The sequence below is a fragment of the Halichoerus grypus genome, chromosome 3, assembly GCF_964656455.1.
Source record: "Halichoerus grypus chromosome 3, mHalGry1.hap1.1, whole genome shotgun sequence".
NCBI classification, from domain to species: Eukaryota; Metazoa; Chordata; class Mammalia; order Carnivora; family Phocidae; genus Halichoerus; species Halichoerus grypus.
In genome coordinates this window covers 167,675,252-167,701,668 of record NC_135714.1, presented here as the reverse complement: position 1 = coordinate 167,701,668, position 26,417 = coordinate 167,675,252, and the positions used below count along the sequence as shown (strand labels likewise).

The following is a 26,417-nucleotide window of genomic DNA, read 5'->3' as shown; positions in this document are numbered from 1 at the left end:
TTGTAGGTGTTCAGAATGGTTTGATCCCTATCCAGCTGAATTCCTGAGAGGAGACGAAATCCAGGTCTCCTACTCCTCCGCCATCTTGCTCCACCCCCTCTCAGTTATAGCATTTTTAAGTTTGACCTTATTAGATCTCATTAGAGATTCTCTATTGTCTTTTACACTTGCTTCAAGCCCAACCATTAACGTCATAATTGCTATCCTGAATTCCATCTCTGACATCTTACTTATATCCATATCGATTAGTTCCATAGCAGAGAACATTGCCTCTGGCTCTTTCCTTTGTTGTGAATTCCTCCTTCTAGTTATTTTGCCCAGAGAAGAATGGGTGAGCGAGTGAGTAAAATTCAAACTATTAACCATGACCCATGCGAAATACATTCTACAGAAATCTGAATTGGTCAGAAACCAAAACAGAAAAGGAAACAAAAATAAAGCAAAACAGAACAAAAAAGAAAAAGAAGGGAAAGAGTTGGGGGAGATAGAGACTATAATCTCACAGGGTAGACACAACATGGTGATCCACTTGTTCCTGAGTGTAAATTTGTCTGTGAGTTAGAAGACACTACATCAAAGAAATTGCAAAGAAAGCAAAACTTATATATATATGTAATAGTAAAATTGAATAGAGTGAAAAAAGGACAAAAAAGAGGCATATATCTATAAAATGTAGATGTAAAAAACAAAAGTTATAAAGAGACTTAAAAAGAGTTGGTAAAATAAGAGACTAGTTGATATGGAAAAAAAGAAAAAAAAAAGAAATGGAAAATTTTAGACTGAAAGATAAATGAATCACGAGAAAAAAAACCTTGAGCTCAATATGCTATTTTCCCCTGGTGCTGGAGTTTTATAGTCTTGTGGGATCCATAAACTAGTTGTCCACCTGTTCTTCTGAAAAAGGGGCCTGCTGTGCTGCTTCTCAGGTATCTTTGCCTGGGTGGAGTTGCACTGCCCCTTGGTAGGGGCCTGGGCTCATTGTAAGCTGGTCCTCTGTGTGGCTTTTGTTCCTTGGAGGCTTTCCGTGTGTCTTTAGAGGATCAAAATTAAAATGGCTGTGCCCCAATCTCTGGCCCCAGAGCTGAAAGATCTTGGTCCCCCCTCTTCAATAAACCCTTTGGGACAAACAATCTTTACTTTTGTATGTGCCAAACTCTGCATACTCCTGTGGTGTGTGCCCTCTGCAATCCTCCCAGGGGACATCCTAGGATCTGGCATTACTGCCCTTCTTGTGCCCTGGGGCTGAGAGTGGTAGCGGGCCCGTGCACCTACCCACTCCACTGCTTCTGGGGGATGGCTGAGTGTCGCCCTACTGTCCTTTCCAGGGCCACTGCCCTGAGAGCTGTTGTCTGGTCATGGGCACACCCATTTCTCCCCTCCTGGGGATGCAGATGGCCCATGTGTTCCAGTTCTTTTCAGGGTGCTCAGGCAGAGTGGTCCCCTGACCAGCTGGCTCACAGTTTATGGTGACCTAAGCTGAGAGTCCCCTTCTGGGCTCACTGATTGTAACCAGTTTCCCCACTCCACTGCTTGGGCACTCTACTGGCTCAGGCACCCCTGTTCATTCTATGATTCCTGGGATCTTGAGACCACACTGACCCATGTAGAATTCTTCCCTTTTCATCTGCTGAGCCTCTTTCAGACAGGGATGTCTCTCACTGGAGCAGATTTCTAAGTGTTCTGATTTTGCTCTCTGCGACTATATCACTTTCCAGTAGCTGGCTTATGGAGGCTTCTTCCCCCCTCTGTTTATCTTCCAATATCTCCCTGCAGAGCCATTTCTCTGCACCACCTACCTTGCAAAAAGCAGTCACTTTTCTATTTGTAGAGTTCCAGATATATTTTCTTATATCTCAGGCTGAATTCATGGGTGTTCAGAATGGTTTGATAGATACCCAGCTAAATTCAAGGAACCCTACTCTTCCACCATCTTGCCTGTCCTCTAATGTTTCTACCTTTGTAGGGAAGGACCTCTTGTCTGGAACTGCTTTTTTCTTTTTTTTCTTCTTTATCTCTGAAATTCGCAAGCTTCACTGTTATAGATTGGGGTGTTGATCTATTCTTATTGATTTTGAGGGTAGGTTCTCTGTGCCTCCTGGATTTGAATGCTTATTTCCTTCCCCAGACTAGGGAAGTTTTCAGCTATAATTTGTTCAAATAATCCTTCTGCGCACCCACCACCCCCCATCTCCCAGGACCCCTATTATTCAAATATTAGTGCTTTATGGTTTTATTGATTTCTCAAAGACTCCTCTCGTGATCCAGTGGTTGTTTTTCTCTTTTTCTCAGCTTCCTTATTTTCCATCATTTTGTCTTCTATATCACTGACTCTCTCTTCTGCCTCATTTACCCAAGCAGTTAGATCCTCCATTTTTTACTTCATCTCCATAATAGCATTTTTAATTTCAGCCTGATTATATTTTGTTCTTTTATTTCTGCACTAAAGGATTCTCTAGTGTTTTTTATACTTTATTCAACTCCAGCTAGTATCTTTATAATCATTATTCTGAATTCTAGTTCCAACATCTTACTTATATCCATATTGATTAAATCTATGGTAGAAAGTATTACCTTTGGTTCTTTCTTTTGTTGTGAATTTCTCCTTCTACAGATTTTTCCAGAAAAGAAAGAAGAAATGAAAGAGAAAGAAAATAAAGGGGAAAAAAGAATAAATATCAGTAAAAACAGCAATAATAATATCAACAACAAGAACAACAACAATATCTTCAGGAAGTGATTCTGGTGTATGCTGTGTACACTCTGCTATTGTGTTTTGACTACTCTTTCCCACTGGTCCTTCCTCTACAGAGTTACTCTTTGCTTGTAGTGGGGAGTGTTTGTTCATTTAAGTAGGTATGCTTTGATTTGTTTGTGAAGTTAAGCCTGAAGCTGATGTTCTGGAGCTTTCTTTAATCAGTAGACTTGGTATATGCTGGGGTTTGTGTTGGTATTCTGAGGGAGAGGCCTGCTGGTGTGGTTCACAAGCTGACCTGCCTTCAGAAAGATGCTCCTGCCAGGTCAGGATGTGGGGTTTAGTGTAGGGGCCTCCACTAGAGGCCCTGTGCTTCTCTCTGGAGTCTGGCTGTGCTGGTGGGTGGGAGAGGGGGTGGTGGTGGAGGAGATAAAATATGGTGTCACCTCCTCCCTTTGTCCCTGGGGGGTGGAACTCCCAGCAGCCGCTGCTCAGGAGGCCCTCCCAGAAAAGCAATCAATCTCCTGAGGCCCAGGACCTTATAAATTCCCTGGCCTAACCTGTACATGTCCAATCATTGGCATGCCCAGTACCATAGATCTGTATTTTATCTCTGACCAGTGGCTGGGATTCAAAACTCCAAGTTTTCAAGGGCCTGGTAGTGTGTACACCCACTCCCGTCCCCAGGCAGGGAGGCTCAGGACATGCCCAGTACTGTTTCGTCCCCAAAAGCCTTTGCACAGTGCACACACAGGCTAGAGTTTATTGTATTGCTCAGTGAAAAGCTGAAGCCAGGCTATCAGCCATCTGCAATTGACTTAGTCTCCCACTCCCCTTTGTCCCAGAAAAGCCATGGCAGAAGCTTGAATCTATTGAGGCAGACAGCAAAAAGTGGGGGCCATATTATCAGTGATCGGCCCCAAGTCTTTGCACTGCACTCAGTCAGTCCCAGAAAAGTGACAATTGGCATGTGCACAGAGGCTCAACCCTATTGTGGCTCAGAATAAAAAGCGGTGGCCAGGTTAACCCTGATCACCTCCAGTCTCTGCACTGTGCTCAGCCAGTCCCAGGAAAGCAGCTGTAAAGGCAGGCCCAGAGGTTCAAGCCTATTGTAGCTCAGAGCAAAAAGTGGCAGCCAGGTTATCTGAGATCTTTTCCAGTCTCTGCACTCTACTCGCTCAGTCCCAGAGAAAGCAGCTGTAAGGTACGCACACAGAGGTTCAAGTCCACTGTGGCTCAGAGCGAAAAGTTAAGAGGTTTTATCCCCTCTGTACACCCCTCCAACCCTGCTTTGGAGCTCCCCCCAGTGGCTCCCCAGCTGTCCCTCTGTCTCTGGAGAGAACAAATATGCTCCTCAAATGCCCTCCAGAAAGGGGAGCAATCTTTCCCTGAGCAACCCAGGGATCTTATTACCACACTTTATTGTGGGGTCACAAAAAGATGAAATCTTTCTGCCTTTCTCCCTCTTCTTGGCTTTGCTCTATGAACCAGGTTTCCTACCCTTGCCTGCCCTGTGGCTTCCCAATCCCACTATTCAGGGCTCTGAACCTTGCTTCTGCTAAATTCACTTGCTCCAAATATGCACATTGTTTCTGTGCTTCTCTGATTGTTTCCTAGTTGTTCAAAATAGCTGAAGGTTGACCCATCTGCATTTGAAGGATGAGGCAAGTTCAGGGTCCCCCTGTCATCTTGGAATCTCCCTAATAGGTTCTTTATAGATCTGGAATACTAGCCCTTTATCTGATAAGACATCTGCAAATATTTTCTCCCTTTCTGTAGGTTGTCTTTTGGTTTTCTCGACTGTTTCTTTTGCTGTGCAATAGCTTTTTATCTTGATGAAGTCCCAATAGTTCATTTTTGCTTTTGTTTCCCTTGCCTTTGGAGACGTGTCTAGCAAGAAGTTGCTGTGGCTGATGTTGAAGAGGTTACTGCCTATGTTCTCTAGGATTTTGATGCATTCCTGTCTGACGTTGAGGTCTTTCATCCATTTTGAGTTTATCTTTGTGTATGGTGTAAGACAATGGTTCAGTTTCATTCTTCTGCCTGTGGCTGTCCAATTTTCCCAGCACAATTTATTGAGGAGACTATCTTTTTTCCACTGAATATTCTTTCCTGCTTTGTTGAAGATTAGTTGACCATAGAGTTGAGGGTACTTTTCTGGGTTCTCTTTTCTGTTCCATTGATCACTGTGTCTGTTTTTGTGCCAGTACCATGCTGTCTTGATGGTCACAGCTTTGTAATATAGCTTGAAGTCAGGCATTGTGATGGCCCCAGCTTTGGATTTCTTTTTCAACATTCCCCCGGTGATTAGAGGTCTTTTTTGGTTCCACATACATTTTAGGATTGTTTGTTCCAGCCCTGTGAAAAGTGTCAATGGTATTTTGATAATGAGTGCATTGAATATGTAGATTGCTTTGGGAAGCATAGACATTTTCACAATATTTGTTCTTCCAATCCATGAGCATGGAGTATTTTTCCATCTCTTTGTGTCTTCCTCAATATCTTTCATAAGTGTTCTGTAGTTTCCAGCATATAGATCCTTTACCTCTTGGGTTAGGTTTATTCCTAGGGATCTTATGGTTTTTGGTGCAATTGTAAATGGGATCTATTCCTTAAATTCTCTTTCTTCAGTCACATTGTTCATGTATAGAAATGCAACTGATTTCTGTGCATTGATTTTGTATTCAGTTGCTGAATTGCTGTATGAGTTCTAGTAACTTGGGTGTGGAGTCTTTTGGGTTTTCCACATAAAGTATCATGTCATCTGCGAAGAGAGAGAGTTTGACTTCTTCTTTGCTAATTTGAATGTCTTTTACTTATTTTTGTTGTCTGATTACTGAGGCTAGGGCTTCTAGTACTATGTTGAACAAAAATGGTGAGAGTCGGGGCGCCTGGGTGGCTCAGTCGGTTAAGCGACTGCCTTCAGCTCAGGTCATGATCCCAGGGTCCTGGGATCAAGCCCCACATTGGGCTCCCTGCTCAGCAGAGAGCCTGCTTCTCCCTTTCCCTCTGCCTGCCACTCTGCCTACTTGTGCTATCTCTCTGTCAAATAAATAAATTAAAAAAAAAAAATGGTGAGAGTGGGCCTCCCTGTAGTGTTCTTGACCTTAAGGGAAAAGCTCTCAGTTTTTCCCCATTGAGAATGATATTCACTATGGGCTTTTCATAGATGGTTTTTAAGGTCTTGAGGTATGTTTCCTCTATCCCTACACTTGGGAGAGTTTTTGTAAAGAAAGTATTCTGTATTTTGTCAAATTCTTTTTCTGCATCAACGAAGAGGATCATGTGGTTCTTGTCTTTTCTTTTGTTAATATGTTCTATCACATTGATTGATTCCCGAATGTTGAACAACCCTTGCATCCCAGGAATAAATCCCACCTGGTCATGATGAATAATCCTTTTAATGTACTGTTGGATCCTATTGCCTAGGATCTTGGTGAGTATTTTGGCATCCATGTTCATCAGGGATATTGGTCTGTAATTCTCCTTTTTGATGGGGACTTGTCTGGTTTTGGGATCAAGGTAATGCTGGCCTCATGGAATGAGTTTGGAAGTTTTCCTTCTATTTTTATTTTTTGAAACAGCTTCAGTAGAATAGGTCTTATTTCTTCTTAAAATGTTTGGTAGAATTCCTCTGGGTAGCCATACAGCCCTGGACTCTTGTTTTGGGGGAGGTTTTTTATTACTGCTTCAATTTCCTTACTGGTTATTGGTCTGTTCAGATTTTCTGCTTCTTCCTGTTTCAGTCTTGGTAGTTTATAAGTTTCCAGGAATGCATCCATTTCTTCCAGATTGCCTAATTTGTTGGCATATAGTTGCTCAAAATATGTCTAATAATTGTTTGTATTTCTTTGGTGTTGGTCATGATCTCTCCCTTTTCATTCATGATTTTATTAATTTGGGTCTTCTTTTCTTTTTGATAATTCTTCCAGAGGTTTATCTCTCTTATTCTTTCTAAGAACTAGCTTCTAGTTTCATTGATCTGTTCTACTGTTCTTCTGGTTTCTATTTCATTGATTTCTGCTCTAATCTTTATTATTTCTCTTCTCCTGCTTGGTTTAGGCTTTATTTGCTATTCTTTCTCCAGTTCCTTTAGGTGTAAGGTTAACTTGTGTATTCGAGATTTTTCTAGTTTTTAGAGAGAGGCTTGTATTGCAAAGTACTTCCTTCTTAGGACCACCTTTGCCGTATCACAAAGGTTTTGTACAGCTGTGTTTTCATTTTCATTTCTTTCCATGAATTTTTAAAATCTTCTTTATTTTCCTGGTTGATCCATTCATTCTTCAGCAGGATGCTCTTTAACCTCCAAGTGTTCGAGTTCCTTCCAAATTTCCTCTTGTGATTGAGTTCAAGTTTCAAAACCCTGTGGTCTGAAAATATGCAGGGAATGGTCTCAATCTTTTGGTACTAGTGGAGACTTGATTTGTGACCCTGTATGTGATTTATTCTGGAGATAGTTCCATATACACTTGAGAAGAATGTGTATTCTGTTGCTTTAGGATGGAATGCTCTGGGTATATCTGTTATATCCATCTGGTGCATTGTGTCATTCAAAGCCCTTGTTTCCTTGTTGATCTTCTGCTTAGATGATCTATCCATTGCTGTGAGTGGGGTGTTGAAGTCCCCTACTATTATTGTATTATTATCAATGTGTTTCTTTAACTGTGTTATTACTTGGTTGATATAATTGGTTTCTCCCAAGTTAGGGGCATAAATATTTGCCATTATTAGATGTTCTTTTTGGATAGACCCTTTAACTATGATATAGTGTCCCTCTTCATCTCTTACTAGAGTCTTTGGTTAAAAATGTAATTTGTCTGATATAAGGATTGCTACCCAGCTTTCTTTTATGTCCATTAGCATGATAAATGGTTCTTCATCCCCTCACTTTCAATCTGGACGTGTCTTTGGGTCTAAAGTGAGTCTCTTGTAGACAGCATATGGATGGTTCTTGCCTTTTTATCCAATCTGATACCCTATGTCTTTTGATTGGAACGTTTAGCCCATTTACATTCAGAGTAACCATGAAAAGATATGAATTTAGTGCCATTGTAATACCTGTAAGTTCCTGTTTCTGTAGATTTTGTTTCCTTCTGGTTTATGTTACTCTTATGTTACTCTTGGTCTCTCTTTGCTTACATTACCTTAATATTTGATTAAGCTTACATTACATTAATATACAGTGATTAAATATATATATATACATATATATATATGTATACATATATATATATATATATCAATTCAATTCAATTAATTGCTTACATTACATTAATATTTCCTGTGGTGCTGTCTTGGTGGTCACATATTCTTTCAATTTCTGTCTGTCCTGGAAGTTCTTTATCTCTCTTTCCATTCTTAATGACAGCCTTGCTGGATAAAGTATTCTTGGCTGCATGTTCTTCTCATTTATACCCTGAATATATCATGCCAGATCTTTCTGGCCTGTCAGGTCTTTGTGGATTAAGTCTGATGTCAGTCTAATGTTCCTACCCTTATATGTTAAGAACCTCTTGTCTCCAGCTGCTTTCAGGATTTTTTCTTTATCTCTGAAATTTGCAAGCTTCCTTAGTATATGTCAGAGTGTTGATCTACTTTTATTGATTTTGGGAGGGGTCTTCTCTATGTCTTGGACGTGAATGGCTGTTTCCTTCCCCAGATTAAGGAAGTTCTCAGCTATACTCAAATATACCTTCTGACCCTCTCTCTCTTTCCTCTCCCTAAGACACTCTAATAATTCTGATGTTTCATTTTATGGCATTACTGATTTTTCAAAGCCTCCCTTCATGGTCTATTAGTCTATTAGTTGTTTTTTCTCTCTTTTCCTCAGCTTCCTTCCTTTCCAACTTGTCTTCTATGTCACTTACCATCTCTTCTGCCTCAGTTACCTTAGTTGTTAGAGCATCCAATTTAGACTTCATATCAGAGCATTTTTAATTTAGGCCTGATTAGATTTCATTTCTGCAATAAGAGATTCTCTAGTGTCTTTTATGCTTTTTTCAAGCCCAGCTATTAACTTTATAATTGTTATCCTGAATTCCATCTTTGACATTTTACTTACATCCACATCAATTAGATCTGTGGCAGAGAGTATTACCTCTGGATCTTTCTTTTGTTTTGAATTCCTCCTTCTAGTCATTTTGCCTAAAGATATATGGATGAACAGATGAAAAAAAATACAAATATCAACTCCAACTCAAGGGAAATACACACTAGCTAAATCTGAAGTGTCAGAAACCAAACAAAAAAAGGGGGGGGCGGGGCGGTGGGTGGGGAAGAGAGAATAAAATCTCCCAGGTGGACAAAACAGGGTGATCCACTTGGTCCTGGGTGTATTTTGGTCTGTGTGTTAGAAGACACTAAATCCCAAAATTGTAAAGAAGGCAAAACTATACATATACAAAAATAAAATTGAATACAGTGAAAGGAAACCAAAATAGAAGAATATGTCTAGAAAATGTAAAGGTAAAAAATGAAAATTTAAAAAAGACTTAAAAACAAAGAGTTGATAAAATAAGAAACTCGTTGAAAAGGGAAAATTTTAAACTGAAATATAAAAGAATCATGAGAAACAACCTCAAATTCTATATACTATTTTCCCTTAGAGCTGCACGTTTGCAGTGCTGTGTGCTCTGTAAGCTTGGTGTTCCCTGTTCTTCCAGCTAGTCCTGGAGCAGGGGCCTGCTGCATTGATTCTCAGGTGTCTCTCTTGGCCGAGTTGCACCAAACCTTGCCAGGGGACAGGCTCAGTGTAATGTTTTTCTATGTGGCTTTTGTTCCCTGAAGGCTTTCCAGGCCTCTAGAAGATGAGAGTAAAAATGGCTGTGCCCCAATCTCCAGCCCCCAAGCAGAAAGACAGTGGTCCCCTTTCTTCAGTAAACCCTCAGGGATAAGCAGTTATCACTGTGTGTGCCACACTGCAGACTCCTGTGGTACGTGCCTGCACTGATCCTCCTGGGGGAAGGTGGAGGGTCATGCATTTCTGTCCTTTTCAGAACACCCCCCCCGATAGAACTGTCACCTGGTCATGTGTGCACCCGTACCTCCCCTACTGGGGGAAGGTAGGGGGTCACGAGCTTCTGTCCTTGCAGGGACCCTGCAAGGAGAGCATTCACCTAGTAGTGCCAGTGTCCCTATTGTCCCAGGGGAAGGCAGAGGACCACGGCTTTAACTGACCTTTGCAAGGCTCCTCCCCACCCCACTGAGAGGTGTCACCAGAGCCTGCAGGGTACACGGTTTATGGTGAACCAAGCTGAGAGCCTCCTCCTGGGCTCACAGACAGTAACCAGGTTCCCCGCTCCAATGCTGGGGAACTCTGCTGGCTCAGGGACCCCACATGCTCTCTGTGACCCCAGGGATCCTGAGACTACACTGTTCCACCTAGGATTATGTCCCACTTCACCAAAGAGCATCTTTCAGGCAGGGATGTCTCTCACTGGAGCAGATTTTTAAAGGTTCAGATTTTGTGCTCTGGGGCTATATCACTTTCTGGTAGCCGGCTTACAGAGGCTCCCTCCCCTCTGCTGTTTATCCTCCGATATGTCCCCTCCATTTCACTTCTCCACACTCCTACCCTGCAAAAAGTGGTCACTTTTCTATTTATAGAATTCCAGCAATTCTTTTGTTATATCTCAGGTTGAATTCATAGGTGTTCAGAGTGATTTGATAGTTATCTAGCTAAATTCAGAGGACCAGATGAAATGAGGTCCCCTACTCTTCCACCAAATTGCCTCTCTTCCATAATTATTTTTTCTACATTCTGATATTATCCTGTTTCTTTTTTAATTTAGTTAACATATAGTGCATTATTGGTTTCTGGAATAGAATTCAGTAATTCATCACTTACATACAATCCCCAGTGCTCATCACAAGTGTCTTCTTTTTTCTTTTTAAAGATTTTATTTATTTATTTATTTATTTATTTATTTATTTATTTATTATTTATTTGAGATAGAGTGTGAGATGGAGCAGGGGCAGGGGCAGAGGGAGAGAGAGAAGGAGACTCCCCACTGAGCAGGGAGCCCATTGTGGGGTTTGATCCCAAGACCCTGGGAGCATGACCTGAGTTGAAGGCAAACACTTAACTGACTGAGTTGCCCATGTACCTCAACAAGTGCCTTCTTTATTACCCATCATCCATCTGGCCCATCCACCACCCACCTCCCTCCATCAACCTTCAGTTTGTTCTCTATTGTTATGAGTCACTTATGGCTTGTTTCCCTCTCCCCTTTTCTTCTTTTCCCATGTCCCATATGTTCATCTGTTTTCTTTCTTAAATTCCACATATGAGTGAGACCATATGGTATTTTTCTTTCTCTGACTTATTTCATGTGGCATAATACACTCTAGTTCATCTACATCATTGCAAATGGCAAGATTTCATTCTTTCTGATGGCTGAGTAATATTCCATATATGTATCTCCTCTTCTATATCCATTCATCAGTTGATGGACATGTGGGCTCTCTCCATAGTTTGGCTATTGTTGAATAATGTTGCTATAAACATTGGGGTGCATGTACCACCTTAGAATCTGTATTTTTGTATCTTTTTGGTAAATACCTAAGAGTGCGATTGCTGAATTGTAGGGAGTTCTATTTTTAACTTTTTGAGGAACCTCCAAACTGTTCCCCAGCGTGGCTACACCAGTTTTCATTCCCACCAACAGTGCAAGAGTGTTCCCCTTTCTCCATAGCCTCACCAACACCTGTTTTTTTCTTTGTTGTTAATTTTAGCCATTCTGATAAGTGAGGTGATAACTCACTGTAGTTTTGATTTTTATTTCCCTGATGATGAGTGATGTTGAGCATTTTTTCATGTGTCTGTTAACCATTTGTATGTCTTCTTTGGAGAAGTGTCTATTCATGTCTTCCACATATTTCTTAACTGGATTATTTGTTTTTGGGGGTGTTGAGTTTGATAAATTCTTTATAGATTTTGATATTAACCCTTATCTGATATGTTGTTTGCAAATATCTTCTCCCATTCCATGGGCTGCCTTTTAGTTTTATTGTCTCCTTCACTGTGCAGAAGCTTTTTATTTTGATGAAGTCCCAATTGTTTATTTTTGCTTTTGTTTCCCTTGCCTCTGGTGACGTGTCTAGTAAGAACTTGCTGCAGCTGAGGTCAAAGAGGTTTCTGCCTGTGTTTTCCTCTAGGATTTTGATGGTTTCCTGTCTCGCATTTAGGTCTTTTGAATTTATTTTTTGTGTATGGTCTAAGAAAGTGGTCCAGTTTCATTTTGTGCATGTGGCTGTCCAGTTTTCCCAACACCATTTGTTGAAGAGACTGTTTTTTTTTTTCCATTGGATGTTCTTTCCTGCTTTATTGAAGATTAGTTGACTATATAATTGTGGATCCATTTCTGGGTTCTCTATTCTGTTCCATTGATTTATGTGTCTGACCATACTGTCTTGATGACTACAGCTTAATATGTTAAATGCTGACATTTTTAAGGGTAAAATTTTCCTCATTATAATGTGTGAGTATTGGGGAAATATGGTAGCTGATAATTGATAAATTGGGTGATACAGACATTTACTTTTTTATTGTCTCTAATATATGTTTAAAAATTTTTATAATAAAAAGTTTCAGTACATGAAGTAATACTGAGGACCATTTTTGCTCCTTATACTAAATGGTAAAAAATTGATCACCATGTTTGGGCACAAGTTTTCTCTCCAAGGAAATATTAAATATATTTTTCAGCTTTTTTTCTACTTCTTCCTCATTCAGTATTTTAAACTCTATCAAATCCATATTATCCTTAAAATTGAATTTCCTATAGGTAAGCGTGCAGCCCACTAAACAGTGAACCCCTTCAGAGGTCTGCAAGGAACAGAATGACTTGCTTGTAAACACAGATGTTGGAGACATCTGAAGGTATGTATTCACAGACTCAAAATCTTCAATTGTTCGAGGTTCAAGAGTAAAGGAGTATATTTTTCGGTATTTGTTCTTTTCTAGGAGATCAGAATTAAGAAACTCTTGGTTTGGAATGTACTGGTCTCTTCTGATTTGGTCCAAGTACCAGATTCCTTTGTCTTCTGTCAAGTGGAAGATGCAAGGCACCTGAGGCTGTTCCTTCCCAGAAATTAACTCCAGAGGCTGCCACATCTGGTAAGAGCGTCCAAACCCAGCATCTACTATGTAATTCCTGCCATCAGTAGTCACCTTCAGCAGAAGGTGAATCATAGCATTGCTATATTTGCTGGCTGGAGTACTGTAAACATACCCTCCTAACATTGTGGTCTCAAAACCGATTGTGGTCAGAGCCCAGTACAGAAGATGATTGACCTGGAGACACCACCCACCACGGTTCTTCCTCACAACTTGATCAAAAATGGGCTCCAAGCCCAATTCCATGGCTTCCCCACAATGGATGTTAAGGTTCTCAAAGGGAATGGTTCGAATTTGGTGCTGAAGAATGTCAGTTAATGTTTCCAAGTCCACTTTCTTCCTAGAGTTCCTATAACCAATTCTTTCAAAATATGCTTCAATGTCCATGATCCCCTAAGGGAAGTACAACAAAACAGAAATAAATACATTACTTTTGCACTGGATTTCTTTGATTAGCCTAATTATAACTAACATATTTTTAAAATGTAAATGCAATCAGTGGTTATAAATATCCATAATCATAAGTCTTTTTTTTTAGTGCTTTTATTGTATAAATTACTTTTGTACATATAAACTCACTTAGTAGACTTAGTAACCCTGTAGGAAAACTGTTATCACTTCTTTCATGTTTTAAGCATGAGAAATTGGAAATCCATCAAAAGTGAGGAGTGAAATTATAAAAACAGTTTACATGTGGTTTTCTTCATGACGAACAAAACAAGGTTCAAATTGGTATCAAAATAGGGTTTAAAAATAGTTCCTAATACAAATAGGAGAATTATATAGAAGAGTCTATCGATTTCATGGTACCTGATCCACACAATTTCCCCTTTAGATAAATTATCTGGTCAAAGTTTCCCACTCAAAGATTATATTCATTTGTGCATTGATTTATTAATTCATTCAATATATTTTCTGAATACCTACTATGTATTTGCTACTGATCTGCTTGCTTGCCCTCAGAAATCTTACATTTTAGTGGGAGTTGGATGACATAGATAATAAATTGGATAAACCAATAAAACATTCAATTTCTTAGATTCTGATAAGTGCCCTGTGGAAAACTAAAGCAAAGAAAGAACACATGTTATGTACTGAGAAAACTAATTTTGAATAAAGTGATCAAAGAAATCACCATTGTGACCTTAAGAATGTGAAAGAATGAGCCATGTCCACATGTGTGGGGAATACCATTCAGGCAGAAGAAACAAAGCAAAAAAAGTCTCAAAGTAGAACCTGCTTAGAATGCTCAAAGAACATGTAGGAGGCCAGGGCGATTGAAGCAGAGTGAGTGGGAGGGAATGTGAACTGAGATGAGATCAGACAATTAACATAGGCCTAAAAATCAGTGGGGGAAGGTTGCAGATTAGGCAAAGTGTACCATAATCAATTTGATATTTCTGGCTATTATATGAAGAATAAGCTGTATTTATTCAGCTGAATAAATAGACATGTGACCCATGTGGACCAATTAAAAATATGTAGGTTCTAGGACCAGTACTTTGCTCGTGAATGGTATGTTATCCAAGTCAAGTCACTGAGACTCTATTGAAGGAATATTTCAGAAACCTAAGCAGATATGTTCTGCTGCAGGGCTAAGAATTGGCAGGGTATTTTCTCAAAGCTACTGGGAGAACTTGCTGAAAAATAATATCAACAAAAATTTATGGGGTTGAAGAATTAAAAGCAGGAGAAAAGAAGATGAGAAAAGACCTGAATCAAATCTTAAATTATCTCTTGACTTTCTGTTAAAGTGAGCTAGCAAAAAAAAATAAAAAATAAAAAAAAATCCTTATTTTGCTAAATTCCATGTAGAAAAGGTTTCTGTCCCTTGCTGGTGAAAAGTCCTAATCCCATGTAGACGCTAACTGTAACCGTAGTGCATTACCTTTGTTAATATGACATGGCTTGAGGTGACAGGATACAAAAGGCCCTGTCCCCTAGGCTAGTGGTGATAAGCTGTTTCTATTGTCCTTCTTATTCTCATTTCTTTTGGATTCTATTTTTCTTTCTTGATCAGCTCTTCTCATTTTGCTAGGATTTTAACTTTCTCTATTTTTAACTTCAGCAACATTATTTTCTCTAAATCTATTAAGTTTATTTCATCTCTTCTCATCTTATTTGCATTGATATCCTTTACCAACATGTACACAAGCTCTAAAACTACCACTCAGACACGGAGAAACAATTGTAATTGAGCCAGGCCATTCAAAACCCTCTCTTACTCTATATCCAGAAGCACTGTTGAATAAGTAAGGAGGACAGGTGATATGGAACAAAAGAAATATGGTTTAGACATGCTTGACCTTTAAAAAAAATTTAGTCAACAGTTTTTTCCCTTTTCAATTAAGTTAACATATAGTGTATTATTAGTTTCAGGGGTAGAATTTAGTGATTCATTACTTGCATATAACATCCAGTGCTCATGACATTAAGTGTCCACCTTAATGCCCATTACCCAAATATCCCACCCCACCACCTCCCCTCCAGCAACCCTCAGTTTCTTTCCTATAGCTAAGATTCTCATGGTTTGCCTCCCTCTCTGTTTTTATCTTACTTTGTTTTTCCTTCCCTTCCCCTATGTTCATCTTTTTTGTTTCTTAAATTCCTATGAGTAAAATCATATGGTATTTGTCTTTCTCTGACTGACTTATTTCCCTTAGCATAATATCATCTGGTTATATCCACGTCATTGTAAGTGGCAAGATTTCCTTCTTTTTGATATCATATATATAATGATATTATATAATCACATCTTTATCAATTCATCATCCATAGACATCTGGGCTCTTTCCATATTTGGCTATTATGGATATTGCTGCTATAAACATTGAAATACACGTGTCTCTCTGAATCACTGTTTGTATCCTTTGGATAAATACCTAGTGGTGCAATTGCGGGGTCATAGGGTAGGTCTATTTCTAACTTTTCAAAGAACCTCCATACTGTTTTCCAGAGTGGCTGCACCAGTTTGCATTCCAAACAACAGTGTAGGAGAGTTCCCCTTCCTCCACATCTTTGTTGATATCTGTTGTTTCCTGACTTGTTAATTTTAGCTATTCTGACTGATGTGAGGTGGTATCTCATTGTTTTGATTTGTATTTCCTTGATACTGAGTGACACTGAGCATTTTTTCATGTGTCTGTTGGCCCTTTGCATGTCTTCTGTGGAGAAATGTCTATTCATGTCTTCTGTCCATTTCTTGACTAGATTATTTTTCTTTTTTTGGTGTTGAGCAAGCTATAAATTCTTTATAGATTTTGGATACTAGCCCCTTATCTGATATGTCATTAACGAATATTTCTCCCATTCTGCAGGTTGCCATTTAGTTTTGTTGACTGTTTCCTTTGCTATGCAAAAGCTTTGTATTCTGACGAAGTCCCGATAATTCATTTTTGCTTTTGTTTCCCTTGCCTTTGAAGATGTATCTAGCAAGAAGGTACTGGCAATGAGGTCGAAGAGGTTGATGCTTGTGTTCTCCACTAGGATTTTGATGGTTTACTGTCTCACATTTAGGTATTTTATCCATTTTGAATTTATTTTTGTGTATGGTGTAAGAAAATGGTTCAGTTTCATTCTTCTACATGTGGCTGTCGTTTTCCCAACAGCATTTGTTGAAGAGACTGGTTCCCCCTCCATTGCCTATTCTTTCCTGCTTTGTTGAAGATTAGTTGCCCAGAGAGTTGAGGGTCTATTTCTGGATTCTCTATTCTGTCCCATTGATCTATGTGACTGTATTGTGCCATACTGTCTTGATGGTTACAGCTTTGTAATACAGCTTGAAGTCCAGAATTGTGATGCCACTGGCTTTGGTTTTCATTTTCTTTCTTCCTTCCTTCCTACCTTCCTTTCTTCCTTCCTTCGTTCCTTTTTCTTTCTTTCTCTCTCTCTTTCTTTCAAGATTTTGCTTATTTATTTGACAGAAAGAGAGTATGAGCAGGGGGAGCAGCAGAGGGAGAGGGAGAAGCAGGCTCCTCACTGAACAGGGAGCTTGATGTGGGCTTGATCTCAGGACCCTGGGAACATAACCTGAGCCAAAGGCAGATGCTTAACCAACTAAGCCACCCAGGCACCTCTGGTTTTCTTTTTCAACATTCCTTTAGCTATTCAGGGTCTTTCCTGGTTCCATACAAATTTTAGGGTTGTTTGTTCCAGCTCTGAAAATGGTGGTGATATTTTGATAAGGATTGCTTTAAATGAGTAGATTGCCTTTATTTATATATTTGGCTGTTCCTATTAGGGGAATAAACACTAACAGTTGTTAGATCTTCTTGTTGGATACCCCTTTATTATGATGTAGCATCCTGTTCATCTATTACTACAGTCTTTGGTTTAAAATCTAGTTCGTCTGATATAAGGATGGCTACTCCAGCTTCCTTATTTTCCATAATTTCATTTTCTATATCACTGATTTGCTCTTCTGTTTCATTCATCATTGTTTTTATGTCCTCCACGTGTGACTGCATCTTGGTGATAGCATTTTTAATTTCAGCCTGACTGGATTTTAGTTCTTTTATCTCTACAGTAATGTATTCTCTAGTGTCTTCTATACATCCTTCAAGCCCAGCTAGTATTTTTATAATCCTTGTTCTAAATCTAGTTCAGACATCTTACCTATATCTGTATTGATTAAATTCCTGGAAGTGAGTACTACCACCTGTTCTTTCTTTTGGGGAGGTTTGCTTGGTCACATCTTTTTGTCCAGCAAAGAAGAGAAAAAAAATAACAATAACAAGAGCAAGATGGTGGAGGAGTAAGAGACATAAATTTCGTCTGGTCCCAGGAATTCAACTAGATAGTTATCAAACCATTCTGAACACTTACAAACTCAACAGGGGATAGAAGAAAAGAATAGTAGCAATTCAATGAACAGAAAAGTGACCACTTGCTGGAAGTGTATATTTTTCTGGGGTTGTTGTTACCCTTTTAGCATTTTTTCTCTCATTCATCTATTCTTCTCTGGACAAAATGACAAGATGGAAAAAATCACCTCAAAAAAAAAAAAAAAAAAAAGAACAAGAACAAGAAGCAGTACCAACTGCCAGGGACCTAATCAATACGGACATTAGTAAGATGTCAGAACTAGAGTTCACAATGATGATTATAAAGATACTAGCTGGGCTTGAAAAAAAGCATAGAAGATACTAGAGAATCCCTTTCTAGAGAAATAAAAGAACTAAAATCTAACCAAGTCGAAATCAAAAAGGCTATTAATGAGATGCAATCAAAAGTGGAGGCTCTAACTGCTAAGATAAATGAGGCAGAATAGGGAATTAGTGATATAGAAGACCAAATGATGGAGAATAAAGAAGCTGAGAAAAAGAGAGGTAAACAACTACTGGATCACAAGGGGAGAATTCGAGAGATAAGTGATACCATAAGATGAAACAATATTAGAATAATTGGGATCCCAGAAGAGGAAGAAAGAGAGAGAGGGACAGAAGGTATATTGGAGCAAATTATAACAGAGAATTTCCCTAATTTGGGGAAGGAAAAAGGCAACAAAACCCAGGAGGCACAGAGAACCCCTCTCAAAATCAATAAAAATAGGTCAACACCTCAACATCTAATGGTAAAACTTAAAAGTCTCAGAGACAAAAAAAAAATCCTGAAAGCAGCTCGGGACAAGAGGTCTGTAACCTACAATGGTAGACACATTATACTGGCAGCAGACCTATCCACAGAGACCTGGCAGGCCAGAAAGGACTGGCATGATATATTCAGGGCACTAAATGAGAAAAATATGCAGCCAAGAATAGTATATCCAGCTCGGTTGTCATTGAAAATAGAAGGAGAGACAAAAAACTTCCAGGACAAACAAAAACTAAAAGAATTCGTGAACACCAAACCAGCCCTAGAAATATTGAAAGGGGTCCTCTAAGCAAAAAGAGAGCTTAAAAGTAACATAGACCAGAAAGGAACCAAGACAATATACAGTAACAGTCACCATCCAGGCAATACAATGGCACTAAATTCATATCTTTCAATAGTTATCCTGAATGTAAATGGACTAAAAACTCCAATCAAAAGACACAGGGTATCAGACTGGATAAAAAATAAGACCCATCAATTTGCGGTCTGCAAGAGAGTCATTTTAGACCCAGAGACACCTCCAGATTTAAAATGAGGGGGTGGAAAAACATTTGCCATGCTAATGGACATCAAAACAGAGCTGGGGTGGCAATCCTTATATCAGACAAATTAGGTTTTTTAAAAGATTTTATTTATTTATTTGACATAAGAAACACAGCGAGAGAGGGAACACAAGCAGGGCGGGGGGGGGGGGGCGGTGGGAAAGGCAGAAGCAGGTTTCCCACCGAGCAGGGAGCCTGATGCAGGACTCAATCCCAGGACCCTGGGATCATGACCTGAGCTGAAGGCAGATGCCTAATGACTGAGCCACCCAGGGGCACCGACAAAATAGATTTTAAACCAAAGACTATAATAAGAGATGAGGAAGGACACTATATCATATTTAAGTGGTCTATCTGACAAGAAGATCTAACTATTTTAAGTATCTATGCCCCTAACATGGGAGCAGCTAATTATATAAGCCAGTTAATAACAAAATAAAAGAAACACATCGACAATAATACAATAATAGTACGGGACTTTAACACCCCCCTCACTGAAATGGACAGATCATCTAAGCAAAAGATCAACAAGGAAATAAAGGCTTTAAATGACACATTGGACCAGTTGGACTTCACAGATATATTCAGAACATTCCATCCCAAAGCAACAGAATACACATTCTTTTCTAGTGCCCATGGAACATTCTCAAGAATAGATCACATCCTGGGTCGCAAATCAGGTCTCAACCAGTACCAAAACATTGGGATCATTTCCTGCATATATTTGGACCACAATTCTTTGAAACTAGAACTCAATCACAAGAGGAAAGTTGGAAAGAACTCAAATACGTGGAGGCTAAAGAGCATCCTACTAAAGAATGAATGGGTCAACCAGGGAATTAAAGAAGAATTTAAAAAATTCATGGAAACAAATGAAAATGAAAACACAACTGTTCAAAATCTTTGGGATGCAGCAAAGGCAGATCTAAGAGGAAAGTATATAGCAATACAAGTCTTCCTCAAGAAACAAGAAAGGTCTCAAATACACAACCTAACCCTACACCTAAAGGAGCTGGAGAAAGAACAGCAAATAAAGCCTAAACCCAGCAGGAGAAGAGAAATAATAAAGATCAGAGCAGAAGTCGATGAAATAGAAACCAAAAGAACAGTAGAACAGATCAATGAAACTAGGAGCTGGTTCTTTGAAAGAATTAATAAGATTGAGAAATGCCTGGCCAGACTTATCGAAAAGAAAAGAGAAACGACCCAAATAAAATCACAAATGAGAGGAGAGATCACAACCAATGCCAAAGAAATACAAACAATTAGAACACATTATGAGCAACTATATGCCAGCAAATTAGATAACCTGGAAGAAATGGATGCATTCCTAGAGAGTATAAACTACCAAAACTGAACCAGGAAGAAATAGAAAACCTGAACAGACACATAACCAGTAAGGAAATTGAAGCAGTAATCAAAAATCTCCCAACAAACAAGAGCCCAGGGCCAGATGGCTTCCCAGGGGAATTCTAACAAACATTTAAAGAAGAACTAATACATATTCTTCTGAAACTGTTCCAAAAATAGAAATGGAAGGAAAACTTCCAAACTCGTTTTATGAGGCCACCATTACCATGATCTCAAAACTAAGGACCCCATCAAAAAGGAGAATCACAGACCAATATTCCTGATGAACATGGATGGAAAAATTCTCACCAAAATACTAGCCAATAGGATCCAACAGTACATTAAAAGGATTATTCACCACAACCAAGTGGGTTGTAGTCCTGGGCTGCAAGGTTGGTTCAACATCTGCAAATCAATCAATGTGATACAATACATTAATAAAAGAAAGAACAAGAACCATATGATACTCTCAATAGATGCAGAAAAAGCATTTGACAAAGTACAGCATCCTTTCTTGATTAAAACTCTTCAGAGTATAGGGATAGAGAGTACATACCTCAACATCATAAAAGCCATCTATGAAAAACCCACAGCGAATATTATTCTCAATGGAGAAAAACTGAGAGCTTTCCCCCTAAGGTCAGGAACACGGCAGGGATGTCCACATCACCCTTGCTATTCAACATAGTATTAGAAGTCCTAGCCACAGCAATCAGACAGCAAAAAGAAATAATAGGCATCTGAATTGGCAAAGAAGGACTCAAACTCTCACTCTTTGCAGATGACATGATACTTTATGTGGAAAACCCAAAAGACTCCACCCCAAAACTGCTAGAACTCATACTCCTGTATTCAGTAAAGTGGCAGGATATAAAATCAATGCACAGAAATCAGATGCATTTCTATACAACAACAACAACAAGACAGACGAAAGAGAAATTAATGAGTTGATCCCGTTTACAATTGCAAATTGTAACCAAATTGTAACCAAAACCAAGGGATACCTAGGAATAAATCTAACCAAAGAGGCAAAGGATCTGTACTCAGAAAACTATAAAATACCCATGAAAGAAATTGAGGAAGACACAAAGAAATGGAAAAACGTTCCATGCTCATGGATTGGAAAAACCAATATTGTGAAGATGTCATTGCTACCTAGAGCAATCTACACATTTAATGTAATCCGTATCAAAATACCATCCACTTTTTTCAAAGAAATGGAACAAATAATCCTAAAATTTGTATGGAACCAGAAAAGACCCCGAATAGCCAGAGGAATGTTGAAAAAGAAAAGCAAAGCTGGCGGCATCACAATTCCGGGCTTCAAGCTCTATTACAAAGCTGTAATCAAGACAGTATGGTACTGGCAGAAAAACAGACACGTAAATCAAAAGAACAGAATAGAGAGCCCAGAAATGAACCCTCAACTCTAAGGTCAACTAATCTTTGACAAAGCAGGAAAGAATATCCAATAGAAAAAGACAGTCCCTTCAACAAATGGTATTGGGAAAATTGTATAGTCACATGCAGAAGAATGAAACTGGACCATTTCCTTACACCACACACAAAAATAGACTCAAAATGGATGAAAGACCTAAATGTGAGACAGGAATCCATCAAAATCCTAAAGGAGAACACAGGCAGCAACCTCTTCAACCTCAGTCACAGCAACTTCTTCCTAGGAACGTTGCCAAAGGCAAGGGAAGCAAGGGCAAAAATGAACTATTGGGACTTTGTCAAGATAAAAAGGTTTTGCACAGCAAAGGAAACAGTCCACAAAACCAAAAGACAACCGACAGAATGGTAGAAGATATTTGCAAATGACCTATCAAATAAAGGGCTAGTATCCGAAATCTATAAAGAACTTATCAAACTCAACACCCAAAGAACACATAATCCAATCAAGAAATGAGCAAAAGACATGAACAGACATTTCTGCAAAGACATCCAAATGGCCAACAGACACATGAAAAGTGCTCAACATCGCTTGGCATCAGGGAAATCCAAATCAAAACCTCAATGAGATACCACCTCACACCAGTCAGAATGGCTAAAATTAACAAGTTAGGAAAGGACAGATGTTGGCAAGGATGCGGAGAAAGGGGAACCCTCCTACACTGTTGGTGGGAATGCAAGCTGGTGCAACCACTCTGGAAAACAGTATGGAGGTTCCTCAAAAAGTTGAAAATAGAGCTACCCTATGACCCACCAATTGCACTACTGGGTATTTACCCCAGAGATCCAAATGTAGTGATCCAAAGGGGCACCTGCACCCCAATGTTTATAGCAGCAATGTCCACAATAGCCAAACTGTGGAAAGAGCCCAGATGTCCATCAACAGATGAATGGATAAAGAAGATGTGGTATCTATATACAATGGGACATTATGCAGCCATCAAAAAATGAGATCTTGCCATTTGCAACAATATGGATGGAACCAGAGGGTATTATGCTAAGTGAAATACATCAACCAGAGAAAGACAAGTATCATACGATCTCACTGATATGAGGAATTTGAGAAACAGGACAGAGGATCATAGGGAAAGAGAGTAAAAATTGAAACAAGACGAAACCAGAGAGGGAGACAAACCATGAGAGACTCTTAATCTCAGGAAACAAACTGAGGGTTGCTAGAGTGGAGCGGGGTGGGAGGGATGGGGTGGTTGGATGATAGACACTGAGGAGGGTATGTGCTATGGTAATTGCTGTGAATTGTGTAAGAGTGATGAATCACAGAACTGTACCCCTGAAACAAATAATACAGTATGTGTTAATAAAAAAAAAATTAACCACAAAAACCAAAGCAAAACAAAACAAAAATACTAGATCCTGCATGTATTTTGGTCTGCTTATTAAAAGAAACTAGATTCCAACATAAGAAAGAAAGAAAAACATATATATACTTATAAAAATAAAATAAAATATAATGAAAGGAAACAAAAAATTAAAAATATGTAAAGCATATTTAAAGAGGGCACGAGCACTGGGTATTATACTGAATTAATGAATCATTAAATATCATATCAAAAACTAATGATGTACTACTATTCCTTGGCTAATTGAATTTAAATTAAAAAATTTTATCCTACTTTGTTCAAATGGCAAAAAAATAAAAAATAAAGCATATATAAAATAAAAATTAAAAAAGAATAAAAAATGAATTAAAGAAGGAAGAAAATGACTGGAAAAATAATACTGAAAGTCTAAGGAATAAAAATACAGAGAATGCTATATACTGTTTTCCCCAACAGCTGAAGGTTTGCAGCCCTCTATGATCAGTACCCTTGATGAGACTGAGTTGTTTGTGCTGGTCTTCTGGAGGTGGGGTCTGTTGTGCTGATTCTCAGGTGGACTTGCCCTAGAGCAAATGCACCTCCAGTGCACAGAATGGCCAGGCTCAATGTAAGCGGCTCCAGAGTCCTTTAGGTGGCACTGTTTTGCTCTTTGAAGGCTTTCAGCACTGATGGGGAGGATGAATATGGCTGCACCCTGCTCTCTAGCCCTGGAGCTGACAATCTGTGCCCCCCACTCTTCAGTGAGCTGTCACAGAAAAGCTATCAATCACTCTTGTTTCCTTGGTTTCTTCAGAATTCTGTGTTCACTCAACCTTTGAGAGATCATTTTTATCTCAGGCACTCGACTGAGTTTCAAAACTCCAAATTTCAGGGACTCTCATGGCACAGACCCACACTGTTTCTCCTGGGGAAGGGGAGTCCCGCCCATTGTAGGTGGGGTCCTGCCAAGCTGCTTTTTTGCAGGGCCTGTCCCTGGAAAGCAATTGCATGACTGTGCAGTGGTTCACAGTTTATGGCAACACAGAACAGAAAAAACCATCATCTAGACTCCTTGTTCTCAGCCAGCTTCCCCACTCCAATGCCTGGGAACTCTGCCAAACTGAGGGACCATCTGTTCTTCTTGCAACCCTGCGGATTCTCAGACAATGCTGTCACACCTGGGATTTGGTCCCACTTCACCACCTGAGCACCTTTAAGCCAGCCATATCCCCCACTCTAGCAGACTTCTAAAAGTTCTGATTTTGCATTCCACTGCTTATAATGCTTTGTGGCAGCCTCCTTAAGCAGGCTCCCTCCCCTCTGCCATATCCTCTGCTATATCACACTGGATTCAAGTCCCCTTACCTCCTACCTTCCAAACGTAGTCACTTTTCTACTTGTAGACTTGCAGCATTTATTTTCTCAGATCTCTGATTTATTTCTTGGGTGCTCAGAATGATTTGATAACTATCTAGTTGTATTTGATGGATAAGACAAACTTGAGGTCCCCCTACTCCTCTGCCATCTTAACTCCTCCCCTTTAGTCAATAATCTTAATCTACTGAGACTCAAATTGCAACCATTTTACATATCAAGGCTAACCCTTTCACAATGTGGCACAGCCTGAGATGGCATGGTATAAAAGGCCCTGGCTCTAAGTTTAATAGTCATAAGTATTTCTCTTCTTTCACCCTATATAATTTCTTTCTCCTTATATAATTTTATTTCTCTTTTTTGACCCAGCTATCACTCTCATACTGCCAATGCTTCCAACTTTCTCTGTTCACAGTATCTGAAATATTGTTTCCTTTCCATCTATTAGATTCATTACATTTCCTCTCATCTCACCAGCAGCTTTCCCAATATTTAGAGAAGCTGTAATACTCTATTATTTAGTCACAGAGAGAACAACTGGTATTTAACCAGATCCCCCCATATCCTCTCTGGCACTAACCCAGAATCTATAAATGTGTATGCAAAGAAAAGAGATGAAGGTTAATTGAAAAGGAATCAAGTGGTTTATACCTGGACCATTTGATTCTTGGTTAAACCATTATTCCTCCTACTAGGAAATTATTTTATATTTATTACGAATTGTCATAATTTGTTTTCAAGTGTTTTCCTTTTCCCTTTTCTATTCTTTCCTTTTTTTAAGATATAATTTTAAATTAGAATTTAGTAACTGCATGTCCATGAAAAAAAAAAAAGTTTCTGTTAGGAGTTTTGATGCAAGCAGCATATTGTAACCAAAAAATACTTGAGTATTGTGTGTCTAAACATAAGAAATTGTGTATTACTAAAGTTGTGATTCAAGGTGAAATGCTGAAAGCATTTAGAAAGTAGTTGGAAGGGAAATAGCTCATTGAAAACACTATTAGCTTTGTATATTGATTTGTAGCATCTCCAGCTCAAAGATAAATATAAGAGAAGATTCAAAGAAGACAGAATGAACATACTTAGAGTGCTTACCGAGAACTCTCAGAAAAGTATTTAATATCTTACTAAGTAAATAGGAAGGAGGTTGATTTTTAATTTTAGTTCAGAATACTTAGAAATGTCTTATTCCTGGCCCTGACTCTAGAAATAATGGAAAAGATAGTAAAACATATAATGTGATTTCCCTTGAAAACAAAAAGATAGTTTGGTGGACCATGAATTCTTTTTAAAATCCCTAAAATCAAAAACAGAAGAGAAAGAACTGAAGAGTAAAGTGAACATCTGAACTATATAGGAGAAACTGCAGAAAGTTTAACCACATTAGATGAGAGCAGCATGGATGGAGCTCTAGTATGGAAATTGTGGAAGCCAGAGAAGGAGGCTCAGAAACAACCAACCAAATGATTGTTGCTATGGGATCAGCAAGGAGGGTTTATGCCCCTCTTTGCTACAATATTTACCAAACACAGCAAATGCCAGTATGTAATGGTAATATCTGGTCTTCCTTTTGGTGTAAAGTATAATTGGGAATATTGGCACACAAAAATAAGATAATGTTGTTAATGTATGGTGTCACCAGAAAGGAAGAACCATCTATATACAGAAGACTGGCCATCAAACTATTTTCTGTCATATTCATTGCCCTTCATTTCCACTGAAAAGATTGAGGAGTCAAACCCCACCCCAACTAGTCACATTAGATTTAAGAAACAAGGGGGACACAGAGCTACACATGCATGAATATGATGAAAAAACAGAATGCAAATATAGTATGAGATTGGGCTTAAAAGAAAATGACATAATATGTAAAATAAGACCAAAAAAGGCAGCCAACTCAAGAAAAATATAAACTGAACAATGAAAAGAAATTTTTCACAGGTACTTGGAATGATAGAACACTTTAAATACATAAC

General features: G+C 38.9%; 1 protein-coding gene across 2 annotated transcripts in view; it reads right to left on the bottom strand.

The window, feature by feature from the left end:
* LOC118520433 (arylamine N-acetyltransferase 1) overlaps nt 1-26,417 on the bottom strand; it is a 127,186-nt gene that overhangs the window by 78,978 nt on the left and 21,791 nt on the right. The window contains exon 2 of one of the 2 annotated variants that reach the window (XR_013446607.1): nt 2,572-2,605. Coding sequence is in view for 1 of the 2 variants with exons in the window: in XM_036068485.2 (XP_035924378.2) it covers nt 12,324-13,196 (873 nt within the window). In the remaining variant the exon portion in view is untranslated. Of the gene's footprint in view, nt 1-2,571; nt 2,606-10,920; nt 13,203-26,417 lie in introns of those variants that run through there. The other variant, XM_036068485.2, reaches the window with a different exon arrangement.